Source organism: Anolis carolinensis, chromosome 6 (genome assembly GCF_035594765.1).
Source record: "Anolis carolinensis isolate JA03-04 chromosome 6, rAnoCar3.1.pri, whole genome shotgun sequence".
In the NCBI taxonomy this organism is placed as follows: Eukaryota; Metazoa; Chordata; class Lepidosauria; order Squamata; family Dactyloidae; genus Anolis; species Anolis carolinensis.
Genome location: NC_085846.1, coordinates 112211158 through 112235572, shown reverse-complemented (window position 1 = coordinate 112235572; position 24415 = coordinate 112211158). Strand labels below are relative to the sequence as shown.

At 39.4% G+C, this 24415-nt stretch overlaps 1 protein-coding gene across 1 annotated transcript in view; it reads left to right on the top strand.

Annotated features, from left to right (window-relative positions):
* Positions 1-23603, top strand: part of LOC100560385 (sodium channel protein type 5 subunit alpha) — a 39329-nt gene extending 15726 nt beyond the window's left edge. Inside the window, exons 7-19 of the mRNA XM_062984583.1 lie at positions 1652-1810; positions 2371-2772; positions 4705-5136; positions 6277-6381; positions 6476-6578; positions 9758-9903; positions 10468-10641; positions 10919-11038; positions 12798-13019; positions 15290-15346; positions 16405-16540; positions 20040-20312; positions 21263-23603. Coding sequence (XP_062840653.1) covers positions 1652-1810; positions 2371-2772; positions 4705-5136; positions 6277-6381; positions 6476-6578; positions 9758-9903; positions 10468-10641; positions 10919-11038; positions 12798-13019; positions 15290-15346; positions 16405-16540; positions 20040-20312; positions 21263-22419 — 3486 coding nt within the window. The 3' untranslated portion in view covers positions 22420-23603. The remainder of the gene's footprint in view (positions 1-1651; positions 1811-2370; positions 2773-4704; positions 5137-6276; positions 6382-6475; positions 6579-9757; positions 9904-10467; positions 10642-10918; positions 11039-12797; positions 13020-15289; positions 15347-16404; positions 16541-20039; positions 20313-21262) is intronic.
* Positions 23604-24415: the final 812 nt, after the last annotated feature.

Sequence of the window (24415 nt, the reverse complement as noted above, 5' to 3'; positions counted from 1 at the left end):
CATCCAATGGATGGAGAAAAAATGCTAAAAACTGAAATAATCAGCCTGTCTGACTTGTAGTGTAGACGTTATCAGCAGAAGCAGTCTTACTGATGGAAGAAAATATAGGCATCCTATTCTGCCATCCATCTAAAATAACACGTGACAGTGACATAAGTCTCCAAGTCAAGGGCAACATCTGGATTCACACGATCTAGCTAATTTGGGTTGCTGGGCTTTTTGGTGGCACAGTGTGTTAAAGCGCTGAGCTGCTGAACTTGCAGACCGAAAGGTCCCAGGTTCAAATCCCGGGAGCGGAATGAGCGCCCGCTGTTAGCCCCAGCTCTTGCCAACCTAGCAGTTCGAAAACATGCCAATGTGAGTAGATCAATAGGTACCGCTCCGGCCGGAAGGTAACGGCGCTCCATGCAGTCGTGCCGGCCACATGACCTTGGAGGTGTCTACGGACAACGCCGGCTCTTTGGCTTAGAAATGGAGATGAGCACCAATCCCCAGAGTCGGTCACGACTGGACTTAACGTCAGGGGAAAACCTTTACCTTACTAAGAAGAAAATATTTCTGGATCAGTAAAGTAGTTAGGACTGAAATCCACACATTTCACTACTGTATATAAATCAACAGCTGCAGTTTGTGACAAACACAATGATGGACAGTGGATATAAACTCTCATCTTAATTTCTTCTTTTCCTTCCAATAGCAATAATCTATAGAACCTATCTTGTCTGTAACTTGGAGGCTGCCTCTATAAGAGAACTTACAATCAACAGTTGATAAATGGAAATGTAGTGAAATAATTTCATAAATGTAAACGTGGACAAGTAAAAATGACAGACCAGCCTCTGAGATCCCTAAAAGCACCATGAAGTTTACTGGCTGGGACCATGCTAACCAAGGACCTTTGGTCCTCCAGGTGCATTGGACTCCAGCTCCCACGATTTCTAACAGCTAGTAAGATGGCTAGGATTTCTGGGAGTTGAAGTCCAAAACAACTGGAGGACCAAAGGTTGAGAACCACTTACATAGAGGATAACACTCCCCTAGCATGCAAAATAACTCCATAGCACTTACAGTCTTAGTCACTTTTAGTCTCCTTATATTCTTCATTAGCATTGTTTGGACTCAAGCAAAAGTGCCGTAGAGATATAGGTTAAACACTCTCCAGTAGGCGTGTGCAATTCGGCTGGAGGGTGATTCGTTTTTGGTATCCGAATTTTATTGGGCACCCAGATCTGTTTTGGGACCCTCCAAAAAATCAGTTAATGGAAATAACTGTTTTTGGCTAGGCAGCCAAAAGATCCAGGAAGATCTAGCTAGTTGGAGGCAATGGGGAACTTACAAAACTTCCCTTCCTGTTCCTGGGATCCTTTACTTTCTTCCTTTCAAGGGAGTCTGGGTTTGATCAATGGGGTTAAGGAAGCACCTTCCCGAGGGCCATTAAAGACAAGAAAATGTGACGGCTGGGCCCTTACCGTTACGGTGTCCAGCCAAGCTGACCAAGCCGAATTGGCCGAAGAGAACCGACTCCCCCCCCCCCCATGCCGAATCTGTGCACAAGTCTACTCTCCAGTGCTGCTCTCTGGAAGTGTTTACATCACTACAAGAGTTCTGAATCTATTCTTATGACTTCGTATTTTGTTCCCCTTTTTTGCAGGTTTTCACTGGTATTTTTACAGCTGAAATGGTGCTCAAAATTATTGCGCTCGATCCATACTACTATTTTCAAGACACTTGGAATATTTTTGACTCAGTACTGGTTGTTACAGGCATAATAAATTTGATGCTTGACAAACACCTATCAATTTTCAGAATGGTAATGATGTGTCTTTTTCCTGTTATAAGTCAACTTGAATCTTTCATGTAGGTCTATGAAATGTTGAAATAATATTTAAAATAAATATAAGGACATGGCAAAAGTAATAGATTATTCAATGTGTTGTTGAAGGCTTTCATGGCCAGAATCACTGGGTTGCTGTGAGTTTTTGGGGCTGCATGGCCACGTTCCAGTAGTATTCTCTTCTGACGTTTCAAGCAAGTTGGCCTCTTCCAACTCTATGATTCTATGATCAGATCCTGGGATAAACGGCAGTGTAGAAGGGGACACAGTATCTAGGTGCTGACCCTGTACAAATAGTGTTGGGCTAAGATACCAAGGTTTTAGCTATCCAGTGGTTCCCACAGGGTTGAAATCCTTGGGGAAGTCACAGGCACCATAAGTTTGAGAACCACGACCATAGACTTTGTTTTGCTTGCTTCTCCTTCCTTCCCTCCCCCTCTTTATTCCACACAACCTTATATAACTAAAACCGGAGAAACCAGAATCTAACCATTTTTATCTGATTCTGTTCTCTTTTTCTATTCCCACTCTTGCAGCTCAGAATCTTCAAGTTGTCAAAGTTTTGGCCAGCTTTAAATAAGCTAATGAAAATAATCTTCAAATCGGTAGGCCCACTGGGTAACCTCACACTTGTCCTAGCTTTCACCATATTCATTTTTGCTGTGGTCGGCAAACAGGCCTTTGGGAACTATTACAAAGCCATGTTAAACTCATCCAACTGCCTTATCTGTAGCGATTCCGAAGTGCCACATTGTCACCCTACTAACCAAACCGATAGATTACGATGGCATATGGAAGACTTCTTCCACTCCTTCCTTATTATATTCCGAATTCTGTGTGGAGAGTGGATCGAAACCATGTGGGGCTGTATGGAAGTTGCTCCGGATGGATGGTGCATTATTCTGTTCATGGCAGTGCTTGTGTTTGGAAATCTAGTGGTAAGTATCCAAATATTTTATGGGACATTTTTTGTTACCATTTGTCTCTGCACTGGTTATTAGAATAGTTCTCTTTGTCCCTATATATGCGTTTGCTGAGCAGTTGTGTACGGGTTACTTTTCCTTCGTGTTGTCGAAGGCTTTAATGGCTGGAATCAGGGTTGTTGTGTGTTTTCTGGGCTGTATGGACATGTTCCAGAAGTATTCTCTCCTGACGTTTTGCCCACATCTATGGCAGGCATCTATGGCAGGAGAGAATACTTCTGGAACATGGCCATACAGCCCGGGAAACACACAACAATCCTACTTTTCCTTCGCTTCTGTCTGTCCTTAAAAGTTTGAAAATTTTAATCAGTCATTCAGTGATGCTTCCCCATGCCTTGTACAGTTCTTTCTAATAATGACCCTGGTTCACAGCTAATTAATGCTAGTAGGGAATCGTTGCTCTATTACATTAGAGGTGGACAACTGTGCAAGGCCAGGGCCACATTAGCCTTCCAGAAAATCTTGGCATGATGCTATTTGAATAGTCTGACTGGCGTCTGATTAAACTCTCTCTTGCATCACTGCTGTGGACTCATATGGGGACACAGCTATGGACTCTTTTCCTTCCATCATGTTGGGATCCTGCTTCAGTTTATTCAATCTTATCCAGTCCATTACAGAATCTAGATACAGGTCCTGCACCTGCACAAATAGTTGTGTTAGGATACCTAAGTTTTAGCCTGTCCACCACCTCCTCACCCTGGCCAACCGATTGTGAAGCACATGCTTCAACCCATGTGATGTGCGGATCTTACTGCTGCACCCAAAATTCTCCTTAAGGAACCCCCTTAAGTGCTGGGGACTTGAGATATTCTGTCTCTCCTCTCCCAAACATAGATCCAGCCTTCATGCCATATTACAAAAAAATTGAGTATAAGCAATATAGGTGCATGCAATTAACAATGACCAATCAGTATAGGGTTGGTGGTTGTTAAGGCTGCCAAAACCAGACTGGTCAGTGAGTGACTGGGTAGCTAAATAAATATCTCCCAGATGGATCTGAAGAAATGTTCTGTTTCATTCCCAACTTGGGAAAATCCTACCTGCTTCATGTGTCCAGACTGGCTGCTCATTTTGATTCCTGTGCAAAAGTATATGGGCCCCTGTTTTGACAAAATGACATGTGATGCTGATAAGATGGCTTCAGACCTGTCTCTTGTTAAATTCCTTTTGCTGAGACAGGAGCGGTTCAACCATTAGGCGAAGTATGCAGTTGCTGAAGGCACCATCCTCTAGGGGGCACCGTTGAGGCACCTCCGCCCTATATCCCAGTTCAATGTTTGGTGCTAAATTCGCAAATATAGTAATTCCTACATAACATGACCATGTATTGAACTGCTTTTTCTGTTGATTTGTTGTGAAACATGATGTTTTGGTGCTTAATTTGTAAAATCATAATGTAATTTGGTGTTTAATAGGCTTTTCTTTAATCCCTCCTTATTATCCAACATTTTTGCTTATCCAACACTTTTATTTTTCAGTGATTGGTTTGTGGGGGGGGGGGCAAAATTCTATTCACTTACACTTGAAAATTACCTAGGGCCAGCCCTGTATAGTGCCTTCCCATCTTCTGCTTCAAATTATATAGTCTGTAATGTGTATATTGGCCATCCAGTGATGTTCTCATATACAGAGAGGGTGACAACTAAAACTTTTCATGGAAGGGAATTCCATAACTTAGCAACAGCTGCTGAAATTGCTGGATAGATCTTCCAAAACAACTCTCCTTAGTGAGGCGATGCCAGCTTGGTCAGTTTCAATACTGACACCTGGACCAGCATGCCATTAAATGAACTTTTCCAGCTCCTCCACTCCTGAACCCAAAAGTGAGGGGACAGTGTGCTATATTTCAATACTTTGATTATTTCAACTGATTATTTTTCACAGGTCCTCAATCTTTTCATTGCTTTGTTGCTGAGTTCCTTCAATAGTAGTGATTCAGAAACTGAGACCAAGGTAAAGGAGGCTGGACCTCAGGAGGCCTTGGCTCATATTCGCAGAGGGTTGCAATCTGTCAGAGATTTCCTGTGGAGTTCATGTTGCAATGCATTCATGGAGAAGCTGAAGAAAACCAGCACAAAAAACAAAAAACTGACTATTGTTATGCAAAAGTCCATTGGTGCCGAAGCAGAAGAAAGGATCCAAGAGAATTATGCCGGAAGTGAAAGTTTCAAAAACTGCCAGAAACCACCACTGAATGGAAAGCAGGAAGATGTTCTCTTAAATTCATATCCATTTGTTTGTGTTCCTCTTGCGGAGATGGATACTTTAAGTGATGAGGAAGAGTCTGTTATCATGGAAACTGATTGGAGTAAGCAGGTATGAGGCTGACTGAAACAGTTTAGATCTGGAACATTGCTGATAAAGGGTGCTTACAGAGAGGGAAATTTCCTATGCACAATTATAAGGTTTGTGCATTTATCTATATTTTTTCTTTTAAAAGCCCCAAGTAGTCTTAGATTATATAAATAAATCATAGACAACACTACTTCAAGACTGCAAATGCAAGACTCTTAGTATTTCTGGAAATATCCAGGAATGAGGAGTGCATTTGGATAGCGAGGTATAAATAAAGTTTATTATTACTTTTTATTAGTTCGCTTCAGCACAAAAGGATTAAAAGGAATCATGTAGCATTATGATCAGGGGAAAAGACTCAAATATTGCTGACAAATCAAATCAAATTGGAAAAAAAACACTTTACTTAATTTAATGTAAAGCTTCGATATTGCGTGACTTTCACAAAGATGTTACAATAATTTGAAAGAAAAAATCCCTATTTTTTGTAGTTGACAGCAGCAAAGATGGAAATTGCATAAAACTGGAGGCATTTAGATAGTCTATTGTGTCAGAAACTGTTAAATAGAGGATAGCAAATAGCTTTAAGTAAACAGTTAATTTCTAATCTGATTAATGAGGACCATCACTTTATCAAGAATTGCTCTTCTTCTGTTGCTTTCCCCACTAAAAACATCTCTCCAGACAAAATACCATTATATACATACATATAAACAAGCATACACCAGACTAAATTTTGATTTGTTATTCTCAGCAAAGAATGGCTACAGTAATTACTGTATTTTATGCAACAAAGACCTTTTAATTCATTAACAAGCTGAAAAAATTACATCATATCGATAAACAATGAACTTAATATTTGCTCATTCTCAGAGTACCAACTACAATTTGTTATTTTTGTTGTAAATGCTTTCTCTGGCATTTGATAATTAAGAACTCTATTTTTTTAAAAAATATATATAATACTTTGTCTGAGCCTAACATATCACGCCTTCAATTGTATTTCCTGAAATATAATAAGTTTCTAAAATTTGCATTTGTTGTCTCCAGATTTATAGTTCTATTTTTTCAAACAATTGAATTATATTTGTGTGATATTGGTAGAAAATGGAAGATTAAAACTTTTATTGCTGAAGTTTATTGTTGCATATTTTTCTATAGGAGATCCAGCTGCGAAATAGGAGAGAGATATACAACAAGTCAAGGCAAAGCTTTTCTTCTCAGATTTCTGAATCTACAAGTATTTTGTCCTTAGATTCTATCAAGGTAAAGCAAATAGCACGGCCATCACAGAGGGAATAACCCTGAATAATTTGTGTCCATAATACACTGATTTCTCTTGTTCTGTTTTCATGTCTAGAGAGTTGATACCAGCTGTTCGGAGATTAGCACAGTAGACCACAGATCTCCTGTTTGCCTTTTGCCTGTGCAAAAGAAGGAGCCCAAGAGCTGTTTCCCACAAGGTAAGCGTAGATGTGATCCTTTAAAAATTAATTAATTTCTGAGTATAACTCTCCAAGCAGAAGACACTTGTGGTAAATGTGTATGTGTGATTATCCAAGGTCAATTTCCTTTGGGTCAATTTTGATGAGGTGTATGCAATGATTTATAATATTTGCAATGATTTAAAAATATATAGGTTAAACAGAGGCAGGGGCACATATTTTAAATATTACCATATATTGTATACCCAAAGTCCACTGCTCTTACATACATTATTGTGTAATGTGTCCCTATGTGTCTGGACTGAAATGGAAACTAACCAATCAAAGCCAGACCCCTAAACAGAAGAAGGTCCTTGGACCCTTCCTGACAGTCATATGATACGATTAGAAATGGCATAAAAAGTTGTTTTTGAAACACGTGGAGACTACACCACATCTCCCTAAGTTGCCGCTGTGGCAATAATAATAATAATAATAATAATAAAACTTTATTTATACCCCGCCACCATCTCCCCAATGGGGACTCGGGGCGGCTAACATGGGGCCATGCCCAGAGCAATACAACATAATAAAATAAAAGAACAACATATCATAACACCATTTAAAATACAATAAATAATAATAAACAGAACAGAACAGAACAAGAGACTAGCCACACAGCACGGCCATGCTGAAGCCAGTACCATCCCATTTTTCTGGGCTGCCTGAGTCCTTGAAGTAATGAATAATTTAATTTTAATTTTATTAATTTTATTAATTAATTTAATTAATGAAGCAATAATATATTATGTGTATATATACTTGTATATATACAGGGGCCAGGCTGTGGCACAGGCTGGTGAGCAGCCTGCTGCAATACATCACTCTGACCATGAGGTCATGAGTTCGAGGCCAGCCCATGGCGGGGTGAGCACCTGTCAATTAAAAAATAAAAAATAGCCCCTGCTCGTTGCTGACCTAGCAACCCAAAAGATAGTTGCATCTATCAAGTAGGAAATAAGGTACCACTAATAAAGTGGGGAGGCAAATTTAACTAATTTACGACGTTGGAATGAGGAAGTGCCGTCACAGTGGATGATGAAGCAGCTGCTTCCCCCTGTGGCTAGAATCGAACATCCCCTCAGGAGAAGGTTAAATTGCCTCTGCGTCTGTCTCTGTCTCAGTTCTATGTGTATATGGGCATTGAATGTTTGCCATTATGTATATAATGCGATCCGCCCTGAGTCCCTTTCGGGGTGAGAAGGGTGGGATATAAATACTGTAAATAAATAAATAAACCGCCCTGAGTCCCCTTCGGGGTGAGAAGAGCGGGATATAAATGTCGCTAATAAATAAATAAATAGACAAATAATATGCCTGTGGGGACGGTCCTGGACTTCACCTTAGGATCCAGGATGGCAGTCTCCACTGCTCCAACACTTAGAAAGGTCTGAATCTTGCTGCAGAATTTGGACATTTCCTGATGCTTTTTAAACCTAACAGGAATCAAACCAAGAATCTTGAAATACAGGAACTAGGAACTTAGGACTAGAAACCAGGAACTTGTTTTCCTCAGAGGCTTAGAAATAAGGAGAGAAAAAGCAGGTGTGTGTGAAGTGATGTCATGGGTGGGACCAGAGGCGGTCCAACCATAAGGCGAAATAGGCATTTGCCTGTGGCGCCATCGTCCCGGGGGCACCATCGTCCTGGGAGGAGGGCACCACTCTCCACCTCCTTCTCTTTCGGGCCTTCCAGTGGCCGCGCTGGGCCTTCCGGCCAGCGCAGACCCACCTTCGCACCACGCAAGCCCACCTTTGGGGCCTTCAGAGATTGTGAGGTCTGTAGGAACGTGGAAGCTAGGTATGTGGGGTTTATATATCTGTAGAAGGTCCAGGGTGGGAGAAAGAACTTTTCTTTGAAGCAGGTGTGAATGTTGTAATTAATCACCTTGATTAGCATTTAATGGCCCTGTGGCTTCAAGGCCTGGCTTCTTCTTGCCTGGGAGAATCTTTTTTTGGGAGGTGTTAGCTGTCCCTGATTGTTTACTGTCTGGATTTCTTCTGTTTTCAGAGTGTTGTTCTTTATTTATTGTCCTGATTTTAGAGGTTTTTTTTTTAATACTGAGGGCTATCTGGGTTATCTAAGTCCACACTGCCCTATATCCCTGTTCAATGTTTAGTGCTAAATTTGCAAATATAGTAATTCCTACATAACATTACCATGTATTGAACTGCTTTTTTTATTGATTTGTTGTAAAACATGATGTTTTGGTGCTTAATTTTTAAAATCATAATGTAATTTGATGTTTTATAGGCTTTTCCTTTATACTTCCTTATTATCCAACATTTTCGCTTATCCAACGCTTTTATTTTTCAGTGATTGGTTTGGGGGGGCGCCAAAATTCTGTTCGCCTACACTTGAAAAATACCTAGGGCCGGCTCTGGGTGGGACTGAGGCCTTTTATGTGGTTTCTGGGCTCTCCGGCCTTTAGTGAGAACAACGTTGTAAAAAGGGGAAACAGTTCCTGGTTTCTAGTCCTAAGTTCACAGTTCCTGTATTTCAAGATTTTTGGTTTGATTCCTGTTTATGACTTCATGTTCTTGGAAGTTTTGCCTTTCTTGTCTATGGAGACATGAAAACTTTTGAACCTAGGTAATATTTTGCTTTGTGTTAACTCAAGTCTCTGTGGATTGCTTTTTGATGCCTTGGTTCAAACGCTGATGAATTCTTGATCTCGTTGGGAATTACTTTTGTACTTTTGCTGCTTCTTTTTTGGGTTGGGTTCTGGCTGTTTGGAGTAGTCGGCCCCCATAGGACCTCAGTGTCCTGTATGGGAGCAGGCAATCCTGCAGGTAACCTAGACCCAAACCATGTAGGACTTTAAAGGTCAAAAACAACACTTTTTACTTTGCCCAGAAATTAATTGGCAGCTAGTGGAATGACTTTAGTAGATGTCCTGTAACCCGTCTGGTTTTGAAGTAATTGGAGTTTCCGAACTTGGTACACAAGTAGCGCAATGTAAAGCACATTGCAGAAGTCCAACCTTGAGGTTACCTGCACCTGCCCTACCATCTTTAGGTCCTTGGATTCTAGGAAGGGATGTAGCTGGCATATAAATCAAAGTCGGTAGTAAGCAAGATGTGGCTATTGCCTTGGACCATTTTGAGGATACAGGTCATTTCCCCCCTTAAATTCCCCCTTAAATTTCTGTTTTTCAGCTTTCTTCCCATGTTGCAGAGTAAACACCAGTAAATTTCCAGGTAGAACTTGGTGGAATTTTAGAAAAACCTGCTACAAAATTGTAAAGCACGATTGGTTTGAATCTTTTAGCATATTCATGATATTACTGAGCAGTGGTGCTCTGGTAAGTTTATTCTGATGTGACTAGTATAACTGTACTTTCTGTTTTGATTTTCTCTGCTTTTCTTTTGCAACTGTTTTTGCTGAGATTTCTATGATAAGATGGTATTTGCATTTTCTATTTTGTGATATTTAGTTTTCAAAGAGATGGGCGTATTCGTATGTTTCAATATATACATTAGGAAAACTTTCCTCATGGTAAGAGCTGTGCCTTAGAGTATGGTGGAGTCTGCTTCTCTGGAGGTTTTTAAGCAGAGGCTGGATGGATCTATCGGTCAGGAATGTTTGAATTATGTATTCCTGCATGGCAGTGAGTTTGTACTGAATGGTCCTTGGAGTCTCCTCCAACTCTATAGTTCTAAGATTCTATGAACTTAAAATGGAAAGACAGGGAAACGAAGAGATCAAGTAGAACCTTTAGTACACATTATTGAGAAATAAGCTCAAATGTTGTCAAGCTTCCATTAGAAACTTTTAATCATCTTGTAAAAGTCAAGTACACAGTTAATTACATGGTGTAAAGTATTATCTTCAAAATTCTAATTTATATCTGATTTTTAAATTCCAGATCTTTGAAGACATTTACCTAGAAAACAGAACAAAGATAAAAATTATATTGGAGTATGCAGATCTGTTCTTTTTCTACATCTTTTTCCTGGAGATGCTTCTGAAATTGGTAGCTTATGGATTCCGGTCATATTTCACCAATCGCTGGTGTTGTCTTGATTTCTTTATTGTATGTGTAAGTATTGCATGTAATGTGCTTGCATATAGATTTGTGCAGTCATTTCTAGTCAAACTCCATATCAAATTATTGACCCATGCAAGTATTATTGAAACAGCAAGACAGTATATGTAGGCAAGAATATGGGGATTTTCCTTCTCCTAGTGGTTATGGGTTTTGCAACAAACCATAGGGATCCCTTTGTAAGTAGCCAGTATACAAAGAGTTTCCTTACAATATTTAAAAACTAGGACTCCAGTTGTAAATAATTGGTATCTTTCTTCAATGTTTGCAGATTTCCTATCCTATGACAACAGACAAGAGTGTGTGCAACCCTACGATCTCCACAAAATCTCTCAGAACTTTGAGGGCCTTGAGACCACTTCGAGCATTGTCTAGATTTAAAGGGATAAAGGTATTGTTTTTCTATCTCTGAATGTTTTTAATATCAACATGAGGCTCTTCACTTGCACCTGATAACACTTCCTAGTGGGTGGGCAGAGCACATATCTCCTTTTGAAAAAAGCAAACCCTAGTTTGCTTTTACCATCAAGTGGTAAAAGTGTGGAACTCATAACAATATTGTTTTGTTTTTCTTTAGTTTAAGGAAACGTGCACAGAATTGCAGGAAACACCTCATCATAGGCTATCATTTGTGGCTGAGTATGATTACCTTCTAAGTGTAGGTCTTGGCGGTGGGTCCATAGAGACCTGTTCTTGATCCGCATGTTCTTTTCCAATGAGGACCTTGATTTCTAGGGGCCCATCCAGACAGCGCCTTTAATGTGGAGGTTCCTGCAATTAAAGGGGCTGTCCAGACCCTGGTTTGTGGTGAATTAATTTGTTAATGGGTTTATTCCCCACCTTCTTAAACCCACTACTTCTGCTGTCTGGACTGCTTCCCCAAAAGTTCTAGGCTTTTGAGAGGTCAGTCCACACAGTAGTGTCACAGTTTTCCAGGCTAAATTAGCCTGGAAAACCGTGAGGACACAAACCTGTTCCCCAAACCCCCCCACAACCCCCTTTTAAAAATAAAAGAACTTGCCTGGCCTCCATTCGTGTGGTGCTGGAGCTCTCCTGGTGCATAGGAATGATGTGCCAGGAGAGCTCAAGCACCACGTGAATGGAGGCAGGGTAAATTCCTTTATTTTAAAAGGGGTTTTGGTGGGTTTTGGGGAGGGGTTTAGGATGTCCAAGTGTTCTCCCAGAAAGTTCTGGAAGCACATCTGGACACCCACCCCAGAAAGTATGTGCTTTCTGGGGTGTGTGTGGATGAGGATCCAGGAACATTCACATTTTTAAAACGCAAATGTTCCTGGGTTAAAGGGTTGTCTGGACGCGCCCTGTGGTTCTCAATCAGTAGTTTTCAATCTATGGGTCCCCAGATGTTTTGACCTTCAACTCCCAGAAATCCTAACAGCTGGTAAACTGGCTGGTGCACATCCACTGGCATGGTTAACCTGATGACCGGTGGCTTCTGATCTGTTGCAGTCTTCTTCTGCCTTCATATCCCATGTTACTATCCATCTGCTCTGCCATTGAGGACTTCAGATTGTATTGGTCTAGTTCCTTTCCTGTGGCTTTGCCGCCTGAGAACACATGACTCTGATGATTTTGCTTGCAGGTTCATTGTAACATACAAGCTCCATCACAACATGGTGACAGTCCATCGAGGGAGACTGTGCAGACACACCTGGGAAAGAATTCCCCACTGGAATTCTGATTGAGGTGCCAGACAACCATCTTGTCTTCTTTCTCTCATCTTTTGTGCCAGACAAAGACAAGTTGCGCATTCATTGAAGAATTGCTGAGATAATCATTTATCCAAATCTACCCTCTGAGTTGGGGTTTAATAATAAAATATTTTTATTGATGTGCCTCACCTTGGACCATAAAGAGAGGGAGGTAAACATAGTTAAATACATCTATAAAATCACATATTAAAACATAGTTAAACTGCAACCATAAAGACATATATATTAAAATACTGAAAGATAAACTTTGGGCCCCACAACAAAATCCATATCACAGCCAGTAGATTTCCAAGGCTCATTTGCAAAGCAAGGAATCATGTAATTGCTCATGTTTGTTGTATTGCTTGGCTGTCAAATTGCTTGTTCTTGCGACGGCATACAGTGAATTTGCAATCTAGTGTTTTTTATTTTCTGTTTAAGGTGGTAGTGAATGCCCTTGTAGGAGCGATCCCTTCCATTGCGAATGTCCTCCTTGTCTGCATTGTTCTCTGGCTCCCGTTTAACATCCTCGGAGTACAACTGTTCAGAGACAAATTTGGGAACTGCAGCTCATCTGTTCCAGATGTAAATAGGATTGACTGCATCAATGCACCGGTCAATTTTGACAATATTATGAAAGGATATTTGGCTCTCCTACAAGTGGTATGTTCAGTCGCAAATAGATTTTCTAATTGGAAAACAAGGCAGATATGAGAAGCAAAGGAAGGAAAATCTAAATGGATGATAGCTAGCTAGATAGCAGGATAGCATGACCCAAGTATAGCACAATCATTTGCTGCTATAAACTTGCAAAGAATTTAAATTCTTAGATGTTAAAAATCTATATATCGTAAAGCCTCCCGAATCTAGATGTATTTTTTTAATTGATGTATAGCTTGCCTTTCTCTCAATATGGGACCCAAAGCAGATGAGAATACATCTTAGGCTCCATCTATACTGCCCTTATAATCAGTTTGAACTGGCAATGAAACTGCATTCTATGAGTCTACATCCAGTTCAATCTGCATTACAAGGGCAGTGTAGATGGGCTCCTTGCTGTTATGAACAAGCATTCATGTTGCAGGGCACATTTAAAACAGAAGGGCCTGCTTCTCTCTTTTTATATGGGTCATAAGAATATGATGTATTATTGTAAGACAAACTTGATGGAATGGGTGGCCAGATTTGTCTGTGGTGTTTATATGTCTAATGGCTTCAACAGCTAAAGTTTCATATAGCAAAAATTAATTCTAGCTAAAACCTATGCCCCCAAGCACTTTCCCCCCCAATTTAGTTCCAGTAGAAGTGTAGTTTGATAACGCAAAATAATTTAGAAATCCGTCTCCATTGATAAATTTCAATGAACACTCAAGACAGATATATTTCATTGGACACTCATGGGGATTTGGTTAACCAGTTAAAATTCATGAGTAAACCAGGTTTTTTTTAAAAGCCTGAAAAATTTCATATAGCAAAATGTAAATCTAGCTAAAAGGATTTGAGTCTTTCCCTGTTTCCTGTGCCCTGTGCCCCCAAGCACTTTCTCCCCAATTTAGAAATTTATATTTTGTAATTTATAATGTATTTTAATAGTTTTAACTGTTTCATGCATTGTTTTATATTGATTTGTATGGGCATCGAATTATTGCCTTTATTGTAAGCCACCCTGAGTCCCTTCGGGTGAGAAGGGCAGGATATAAATGTGAGAAATAAATAAATAATAAAATAGTTCCAGTAGCAAAGGCAAGTCCAGTATTGGCTTTCTAGGGTTAATCTCAACCCATGTTGCACTCCAGGCCTGGAAACACCTATGACCACTAAACCACACAAGAGCCAGGAATATAAGCAAACAGTATATTGTAAGAAACAAACAGATAAAACGAATTAAAAATCAGGATTAAGAAAGGAAGATATGTAATGCAAAAAGGTTTAGCAAAAGGTGAGAAGCAAAAAATAACCCAAATATCTCATAAAGTGGCAAAGTCCAAGAACAGCCAGGAATCACAGACACAGCATAACTCCACAATCAGGAAGATAAAATTAGTAAGACTTGAACAGTAGTACATGAATAGGAACATAGAAAACTTCCAGGAAATTAAATCCAAAATCAATGCTTGACTTGAACCAGGAACAAGAAAACTCAGGCTTAGCTTCTCACTCCAGTGCAGTGTTGCCTGAACTGACTTTAAGGTAAACAACATGTTGCTTTAATAGACACCCATGAAAGTTTTCTGTTTCCCATTAACTTCTTTCACAACTTTCCCACGTAATCTCTCTGAACGACACAATCTCTTTTCGGCTCTGATTTCTAAATGAAGACTTTTGTTGATCTCTGCAGCTGCAAGTAGCTCCTTATCACTCAGCTATTCCCCCGATTCCTTATCTGCTGTTGCTATTTCTGACTCCCTGAATACTTTCTGAGCTTGTTTTCTCATAAAGAGAACCATCAGACTTGAGGGCCCATCACTTTGTGCCACAAGAAAGCTCACAATCCTCTCTATATCATCAGTTAAACCATCAGCCTCTGGTGACTGATCTACAACAACCTACCACTTCAGGTTGATGAACTCCACCTGTTTATATCAGGCCCAACCCTCAAGTGAGGCTAAGAAGAGATTGTAGAGATTAGGAGAACACCTGCAGGAGATGTAGGACACAGCCCAACTCCTGTTTTTATATACATATGGGGCAGAAATGAATCTGTCCTTGATACCTACAGCCCCATCAGGTCTAATATGAATCTTAGCATATGAATGAAAAAAAGTAGCAAACTAAATTTATTTTGTGATGTAGAAGGATTTCTAGTGGGGAGAAAGCTGAAGATGCAGATATTGAATTTCATTCTTCCATCTTGACATTTGTTCCTCCCAATGTGAGACAAATTACATAAAATCACGTTAATAACATGTTTGTTTCCATGGCTCTTTCTTCAGGCAACATTTAAAGGCTGGATGGAGATCATGTATGCTGCAGTAGATGCACCCAGTGGTGTAAGTCATGAAGTGTTTTTACAAATATTTTGGGGGATTTTTGCATGTTTTATGGAAGAGTCACACTGATACATTATTTAGATGAAACAATATGTCACTTGATGGGCTCTGAGTGATAAAATTGGTTTCAATACATTTTGCACCAACTTTATATTGCTTGTAAAGTTAAATTTCAGTAGACTACTCTTTTGTAGTTTGGCTGACTTGGTATTAAAAGCTGTGTCCCAATATTAGCATGCTTTAAAATTTAATCAAAATCGTTTAAGTAATGTGGCCGAAAGAGGAAATTATTTCTGTTAAGAACTTATATTCAGCCATCACCCTTCGTTTTGTGACCAAAGCTTAAGGATATTTCAGTTCAGACCAGTTTGGACACACTGAAAATAATATAAAATTCATATTTAAAGAGGGGAAAACTCTCAATTTTGGGGCTGTCTCTCTGTTTAGGACATTGTAGAGCAGAGCTTTTCAAACTTTTCATGTTGGTGACATTTTGCGACATGGTAATTCAATTTTACGAGAAAACTGGAGGTTAAACAAATCCCTTATAAGAGTTTTATTCCTCATAATATATGTGTGTGTGTGTGTGCGTGTGCGTGCGCGTGTGATATATATATATATATATATATATATATATATATATATATATATGTATGTATATATATATATATATATATATATATATATATATATATATATATATATGGTTTCATGTAATCTTTACTGTATAAACAAGGTTTGGAATTTTTAAACTCATGTACTATAGCTCATTCTTGTGCAGTTTCCTCGATAGCTTCTCCATGTGGTTCATCACAAACATCATTATCAACAGACTTCCTTTTCTTAACTAGAAACTTATTCATTTTAGTGGCATTTACTGCAACACAATCAATATAGTGTGCAAATTATAAAAGTTAACTTCCCTGCAGGCCATCAAAAAGAGCTCCAGCTCAACATGTTTGTGCCTGCAGAGCGAGATCCTAGCTATATAAAATTAAGAATGAACATAAATTTCTTGACTCTTTAATTATGTTTGTTTCTCTCTCTCTTTCTTTCAGAACCAGACAAGGCCATGTTTTGAAAACAATATGTATGCCTACATCTATTTTGTGGTCTTCATTGTATTTGGCTCATACTTCATGCTGAACCTATTCATTGGAGTTGTTATTGACAATTTTAACCAACAAAGGAAAAAGATACGTATATGTCCTGACAGATTTAACCATGTTGCAGAATGTTTTGCTGCCACAAAGTCTACCTGGCATGTGGGTTGGGATTCATGTTAAGTAGGTGCACAGTATAGAGCTATAATATTTGCTGATGATAATGTCCCCATAGAGAATCAAGCTTGAGGGAAAGTGATCCTTGGAATCTCAGTAGTCAAGCCCTGATTTTATTTACTTAAGTAAGAATACAGTCTTAAAAGCAGCAGGATTAAGACGGAGTGGAAGTGTCCCTGTTTAGCTTTCACCAGTGAAGAGAAAACCCTCCACATTTGTTTGATTTAAGGGCAGGCTGAGGGAACACTACTCTAGGAATCTCTATGGATGTTTTCTCACCAGAGTCATAGAATGGGAGGCTATCATCTGAGCTGTGCTGCAGAATTATGGAAAATGTAGTTTAGCTGAGAATTCCAAAGGCTTCACCCTGAACTACATTTCCCAGAATTCTTCAGGAGCAGATCAGATGATTGGCAGACAATAGCCTCCTTTCTATAACGCTGGTGGGAAAACGTCCTATATGTTCCACTTTGATTCTGTCGATAACCTTTGGGACTGGAGGACTTAGATATTCTAGAGCAGTGGCCCATGGAGCACCAGTGGTCCACAAGTACTAAAATATGGTCCACAGCCTCACTGTTACTACACCGTTGCAATGAGAGCGACTGGTCTCATAAAACTCTCTTATAGTGCCAAGGCAACAGGGATGTCAGGAGGGGAGAGGCTGACTATCCACGAAAGGTGTGACAACAAGCCTTCTGACTGCTGCTTCTCCTCCTCCTCCCACTCATGAGCGGAGCCATTCCATGTGGTGCCTGGTGTCTTCATTTTTAGGCCTGTTCCTCAGGTTATTTGGGGTTCCGATTCAGAAAATTGCATTGCATAGAACACATCAGCTCTAGATTATTAAATATGGTTTTCTGTGGATGAGCAGATGGCAAATACTGGATGGTATATGTTCTGTATCAGAAACTAGAGCTGATGTTGTCTATCCAATGCAATGTTCTGAATCAGCACTCCAAATAACCAAACCGAATCTAAAGTTGACCAAAAACTGATTTGTAAGCCTTTTGGTACTAATGTTGGAAAGTGGTCCCTGGTCAAAGTGGTCCCTGGTCAAAAAAAAGGTTGGTAACCACTGTTCTAGAGAGATCATATCAATCAAATCCACAACAGTTAAATCAGATCCGGATTTATATCCTCACTGAGACATGAAACTCACAGAATGATCTTCGGTCTTAGAATTGCCTTGAGAGTAAGGTGGAGAAGAGATGGGCCATGCTTGAGTTTTTTTGACAAACAGAAGATGGGGTTTAAATGTTACTAATAAATAATAAGTAAGCATTATGTTGGAGATAATTGTATTCAAAAATGGTAATATTAGGAAGGCTGTAGACAAAACCTTCAATTTTCTGTAAAATAGTACTCAGTTGGTTTGGAATAAATTGGGGGTTTGCCCATCTCTTTTATGCAGTATGTTCAGGCAAGAAAATATGTGAAATTTAATAAAAGTTTTGTTGTCTTTTACCTAGGTGGAGAACTCATATTTTTGTCAGATGATCAGAAGAAATATTATAATGCTCTGAAAAAACTTGGTTCTAAAAAACCAGTTAAAGCAGTTCCAAGGTCATTGGTAAGAGTAGCTGGCAGAAATGGATGCCTTTCTTAATATCTGACATAGAAAGACTGTTCAGAACCTGTACTAAAACAAACAATTAATTAGCCAATATGGACAATACTGTACTGGGTGAAAGACTCTAGGACTTCTTGTCTAAAAAGTGACATTTGCTTAAATCAATGAGTAGTGTAAGAGACTTTCTGATCACCTCAGTGCAGATAACTTTGCATTGGAAGTTGCCACAGTATCTTCCCTCCTCTGATCCAGATTCTTGACTTCTAGCTTGCCAGCTAAACCTGCTATAAGGCTGTCTGCTTCCAAGGTACCTGATAAACCTGACAGTCTCAAATCATTCTTGGAAACTAGAACATCTGACAAGAGAGTTTGTTCCTTAGCTCATTTGCCTTGGGGTGAAGCACCATTATGATACTAAAGTAAAAAGGGAACTTTCATTTGCCTTAAGACAATTTTGTGTCGTATTAGAATTCAAGGTCAAGACCAACAGTAGGCAACTTGGGAGATTTCAGATCTTGTTGGTCTCTGACACCAACCCTAGCCAGTATAGTCAGTGAGCAGGAATGATGGGCTTTGGTATCTAATTATCTACTCACATTTGGCTTTCGGACTGCTAGGTAGGCGGAAGCTGAGCTAAAGGCCAGGAGCTCACCCTGACCCGGGCTTCAAACGGTCAACCTTTTAATTGACAAGATTTACTGCAGCTGGTGGTTTAACCTGCTGTGCTAAAGCCTGGCCCAAAAAAAATCTCTCCGAGATGCACTGGACCTCATATATGCTCATGCAGAGATCTTAATGTACACAGAAGGAGATTTTTATTCCCTCTCTTCACTCAATCTTAAATTCAAGCTCCATTTAATATTATCAACATTAGAACAAAGGAATGGTTACAGAGAGTTCCAGTTGCTTTCCAAATGTGCTTAGATTGAACTACCTGTGTGTCTGTGGATCCATTTTTTGACAGCCCGATCAGCTGTTTCAGGCTTTTAAAACATGCACATGTGCTGGAGCAGTCCACACCAGGGGATAGGAAGAAAGTCATGTGTTTTCCATGACTGTAGGGATACACAATCATACAAAGGTGCATATTTTTTGGGCAGAATTGGGTTTTAAGCACAAGCTTTTCAGCTGTTAGCCCTATTCCATGCAGACTTTCCCTAAACGTCATTTAGTCATCTTACCCCTTTATCCCAGTTTCTTCTGGGTTTTACTGAATATGTAGAAGGGCCCTAAATGCATCTCCCTAAACTGCAAATCCCAAGATTCCATAAATGATGCCATGACAGCTAAAATGAAATATAGGGCTATAGCAATGTTGAATGAAAGCCTTGCAAATCTCTCAAAAAATTCTGCAAAATGATGTGCTACACATGTATGATCAGCTTTCTGTATTCACATATTCAACCATCCATGCCTTGAAAATATTTTTAAAAAACATCCCCAAAGCCAAGTTTTTGATTTTCCATTTTATATCCACTTAACTGTGCCATTGTATATAATGGGACTTAAGCATCCATAGACATTGGTGTCCATGGGGAGTCATGAAAAAATAATAATCCAGCAGATACCAAAGATCCACTGTACCTGCACCTCTACACTTTGTTTCAGGAAAACTACTTCCCAGTTCTAAACTTTATGATCAAGCAAATACTTGTCCACACTTGAGTTCTCAACCAAAAAAATCCCTAAATCAACAAGCCTACTTTTTCATAAGCAAGTTGGCTCAAATAAAGAGTGAGAGTGGGAGGGAAATTATTTGGGAACATAAATAATTGTATTCCACTTCTACATTTTTGTAGTTTCCTAATAAAGCCAAACACTTCTTTTTTCCCCTCATCACAGAACAAATTTCAAGGACTACTTTATGACGTTGTAACCAAGCAAGGATTTGACATTTTCATTATAAGTCTCATCCTGTTGAACGTGGTGATTATGGCAGTGGAATATGAAGGACAGCCAGAGGATGCAAAGAAACTCCTTGAAACAATAAATTCTGTCTTTGTTGCTATCTTTACTGGAGAATGCATTATGAAAATATTGGCTTTGAGGCTGTTTTACTTCAAAGACAACTGGAACATCTTCGATTTTGCAGTGGTGATTCTTTCTTTACTTAGTGAGTAAAAACCTCCCATCTTCAACAAAATTTTGTCATCACTGGACAGATGCAAAGTGAGACTGTGTCTTGACAGTAAAATCCCACATTTGAAGCTTTCGTGCTTCAAGAGAAAAATTTGAAAATATGAGGCAGAGTTTCTGTTATACACGTTTTATGGCAGGACCGCCCCCCCCCCCACGGGAATAGAAAAACGAATTAGTTGGGTTGATAATATGATAGATTTAAATACGTATATTTGTTTAGCATAAAGTGAACACTAAATTCTATAGTGTCCTTACTGAGATTTTGGGCAACTGATGTCACAGGGAAAAGAGTTATAATAATGTGTGCTCTCACATGCATATGTTGCTGGATAATAGATAATTTTAAATGGCTTTGATTTTATTGATAGTTTAATTATACCAGTGGTTCCCAACCTTTGGGCTTCCAGGTGTTTTGAACTTCAGTTCCCACAGTTCCTAAGAGCTGGTAAGATGGCTGGAATTTCTGGGAATTGAAGTCCAAAACACCTGGAGGCCTAAAGGTTGGGAACCACTGGATTATACTTAAAGGTCAACAACAAAAATTGATATTAGGAATGATATAACAACAACAACATCAGCAGCAATAATAATTTTTGTTGTTGTTAAATTATTACAAATTGAGGTGCAGTATATCTGGGAAAACAAAACAACTGTGGTCCCAGAGGTGATAGTGAGCAGTTCCAGACAGACTTACAGAACGCCTGCATGGAATTGTCATAGATAGGATCAGAATAACACAAAAAGGGGCACTATTTGAGGCATGCCATTGTATCCACTGCTGCTTCACTGGCTCCTAGATTCTTAGATGAAATCTGAATCCAAAGCTCCAGATAATAACACGTGATATACAGTACTATGAAAAGGAGATGATAATAGTTGGTAATGGGCTTTGAAATAAATATGTGTACGTATGTTTTTAAACAGGTTCTGCAGCTGAAGAATTTCGAAAGAGTTTTAATTTCCCACCCACGATCCTGAGAATCATCCGCGTGGCCAGGGTCAGCCGACTCCTGAGGCTCATACGAGGGGCTAAGGGGCTCCGGACCCTCCTTTTTGCGCTCCTGATGTCCCTTCCTGCTCTTACTAATATTGGGCTCCTCCTTTTTCTGATCATGTTCATTTATGCTATTTTTGGCATGAGCAACTTTGCCTGTGCCAGTTGGAAGGGAAGCATTGACAACATTTTCAACTTCCAGACTTTTGGCGGCAGCATGCTTTGCCTCTTTGAAATCACAACATCTGCTGGCTGGCATGGATTTCTCAACCCAATGCTCGAAAGCCATAGTATCAATATTTGTGCTGGCTCCACACAGCAAGCGGGTCCTTGTATTAACCGGACTGTGGCAACTTCCTATTTTGTTAGCTATATCATTATATCATTCCTTATAGTTGTTAATATGTACATTGCTGTCATCATAGAGAACTTGAATGTCGCCACTGAAGAAAGCACAGAACCTTTGAGTGATGATGATTTTGACATTTTTTATGAGGTTTGGGCAAAATTTGACCCAAAAGCAACCCAATTTATTTCTTATTCAATGCTTTCTGACTTTGCGAATGATCTGGCAGAACCATTGCGTGTTCCCAAACCAAACAGCCAACAGTTGATGGCAATGGACCTCCCAATGGTTAATGGAAATAAAATCCACTGCCTGGACATTTTGTTTGCTTTTACCAAAAGGGTACTGGGAGAAGCTGGAGAAATGGATGTATTGGAGTCCCAGATAGAGGAAAAATATCCAGAGGTGATTGCCTATGAACCCATAGTAACAACTCCCAAGCGGAAACATGAGGAGAGTGCTGTTGTTATCCAGAGGGCTTTCCGGAAACATCTCCTTCAGCTTGCCACACAAAAAACCTTCCCAGAGGCCAGTATGGGAAGCCCCTTGGAGGACATACCTGAAGAGGAAGATGGCTTTTGTTTCATGATAAGCAAAGGTGAAGGTGAACATGAAGACAGCAAGTCAGATGATTCCCAGAGTTCAGCCTCTCTAACCATCCCTCCATCTTATAGTAATGTCATAGCTGGCGGCATCCCTCTGGTGAAGATTAAGGATCATAGTGATGATGACACCAAGTGATTTACAGTTTGCTGTTTTCTTGCCACAGCTGGGTTTTCTTGGAAATGCAAGGTTGCAATCATGTATTTGCCACTATAGTCACCTGAATCAAACTGTTCACTCTGCAATGTTTCCGTGGTCAAGTTACCAGAAGAAGTAAAAAAAATTCAACCAGAGGGTTATACATAATTGTTAAAGTATTATGCTTTGATAGGGGGTTTGTATCACTCTAAGCATTTGATAATCCAATGAAGTTGGGACTACAGAGATATAAATGGATGCTAAGGGTGGTTGTTGAGGACTTTCCTCATCCCAAAGCACATTGATGTCAGTTGTCCTTTTATCTCTCAGTGCTACCCAAGCAGTCCTCTGCTTGTTGAAAAGTATCTTCTGGAGCCAAAGACCAGAATAGCTGAACCTGAGGCACATGGTTGGTGTATTATTACTCTTGCTGTTACTGGTGTGACCTGCAGCAGTACTCATATCTGCAAAAGCTGGACACCTTATTGCTCTAACTAGCTAACCACCTACTATGGAAACATTCGCAGTGACCTGCGTTCTAGTTTTTGCTTGGTCTTGTTTGTCCCTTTCCTTTGCCAGATCTCATTCAGGATGCACAGACTGAACCCAGATGTGCCATCCAGATCACCAATTCAATGTCTATTGAGGGTTCAAGGCTGAGTTTTGGCACTGAGTATTTTTTCAAAACAATGTCAGTACCATATGGTGGGCCATCTGGATTACAAGAAATGCCTTCTTGGAAAGCGAATTAGATTTTGCTTCTTCTATAACATGGACTTTGTTAATATCTACAAATGGAAGTAATCCTTTCATAGATCTTTATACAACATAGGGTAAATATAACTTCTATAAAACAATCCAGTTATAGTGTTTTCTTGGAATTTGGCTGCGTACATTCTTGTAATGCTTTTGCACAAGAAACAGTTTTCTTTAATCAGTGATGGTGATTGTGGATTTCCAGATGCCGATAGAATGCAACTCCCATCAGTCCAAGTCAGCATAGTCAAGGATAAAGAATGACATGAATAGTTGTCTAATGTCACCTATAGTGAAACATTTTTCCACCCTTTGCTTTCCTCATTGTGATATACCCTTTCATACTGCTTAAGTCATGTACCTGCTTTATAGATGTTATGTGAATAGTATTTCACAAACTGTAATACTTCAATAAAAATGGATTTGGGGATTTGATTCCTGTTTTTAATACAACGAGTGGGTTAGCTGTGATGTCTATTCAAGTAGTTAATTGTAGAGTGGCCCAATTTATTTTTCTCAATAATAATAATAATAATAATAATAATAATAATAATAATAATAATAATAATAAGGACCTCAAGATTGAACTTCAAAGACTCTGGCAGAAATCAGTACAGGTGGTCCTGGTGATGATGGGCACATTGGGTGCCGTGCCAAAAGATCTCAGCCGGCATTTGGAAACAATAGACATTGACAAAATTACGATCTGCCAACTGCAAAAGGCCACCCTGCTGGGATCTGCGCGCATCATCCGAAAATACATCACACAGTACTAGACACTTGGGAAGTGTTCAACTTGTGATTTTGTGATATGAAATCCAGCATATCTATCTTGTTTGCTGTGTCATAATAAAATAACAACAACAACAACAACAATAATAATAATAATAATACTTTATTTATATACCGCCCTATCTCCCGGATGGGATTCAGGGTGGTTTACAGTCATAAAAGCAACACAAACATTACATAACAACGTAATACAGTAGAGTCTCACTTATCCAACATAAATGGGCCGGCAGAATGTTGGATAAGCGAATATGTTGGATAATAAGGAGGGATCAAGGAAAAGCCTATTAAACATCAAATTAGGTTATGATTTTACAAATGAAGCACCAAAACATCATGTTAGACAACAAATTTGGCAGAAAAAGTAGTTCAATACGCAATAATGCTATGTAGTAATTACTTTATTTACGAATTTAGCACCAAAATATCACGATATATTGAAAACATTGAC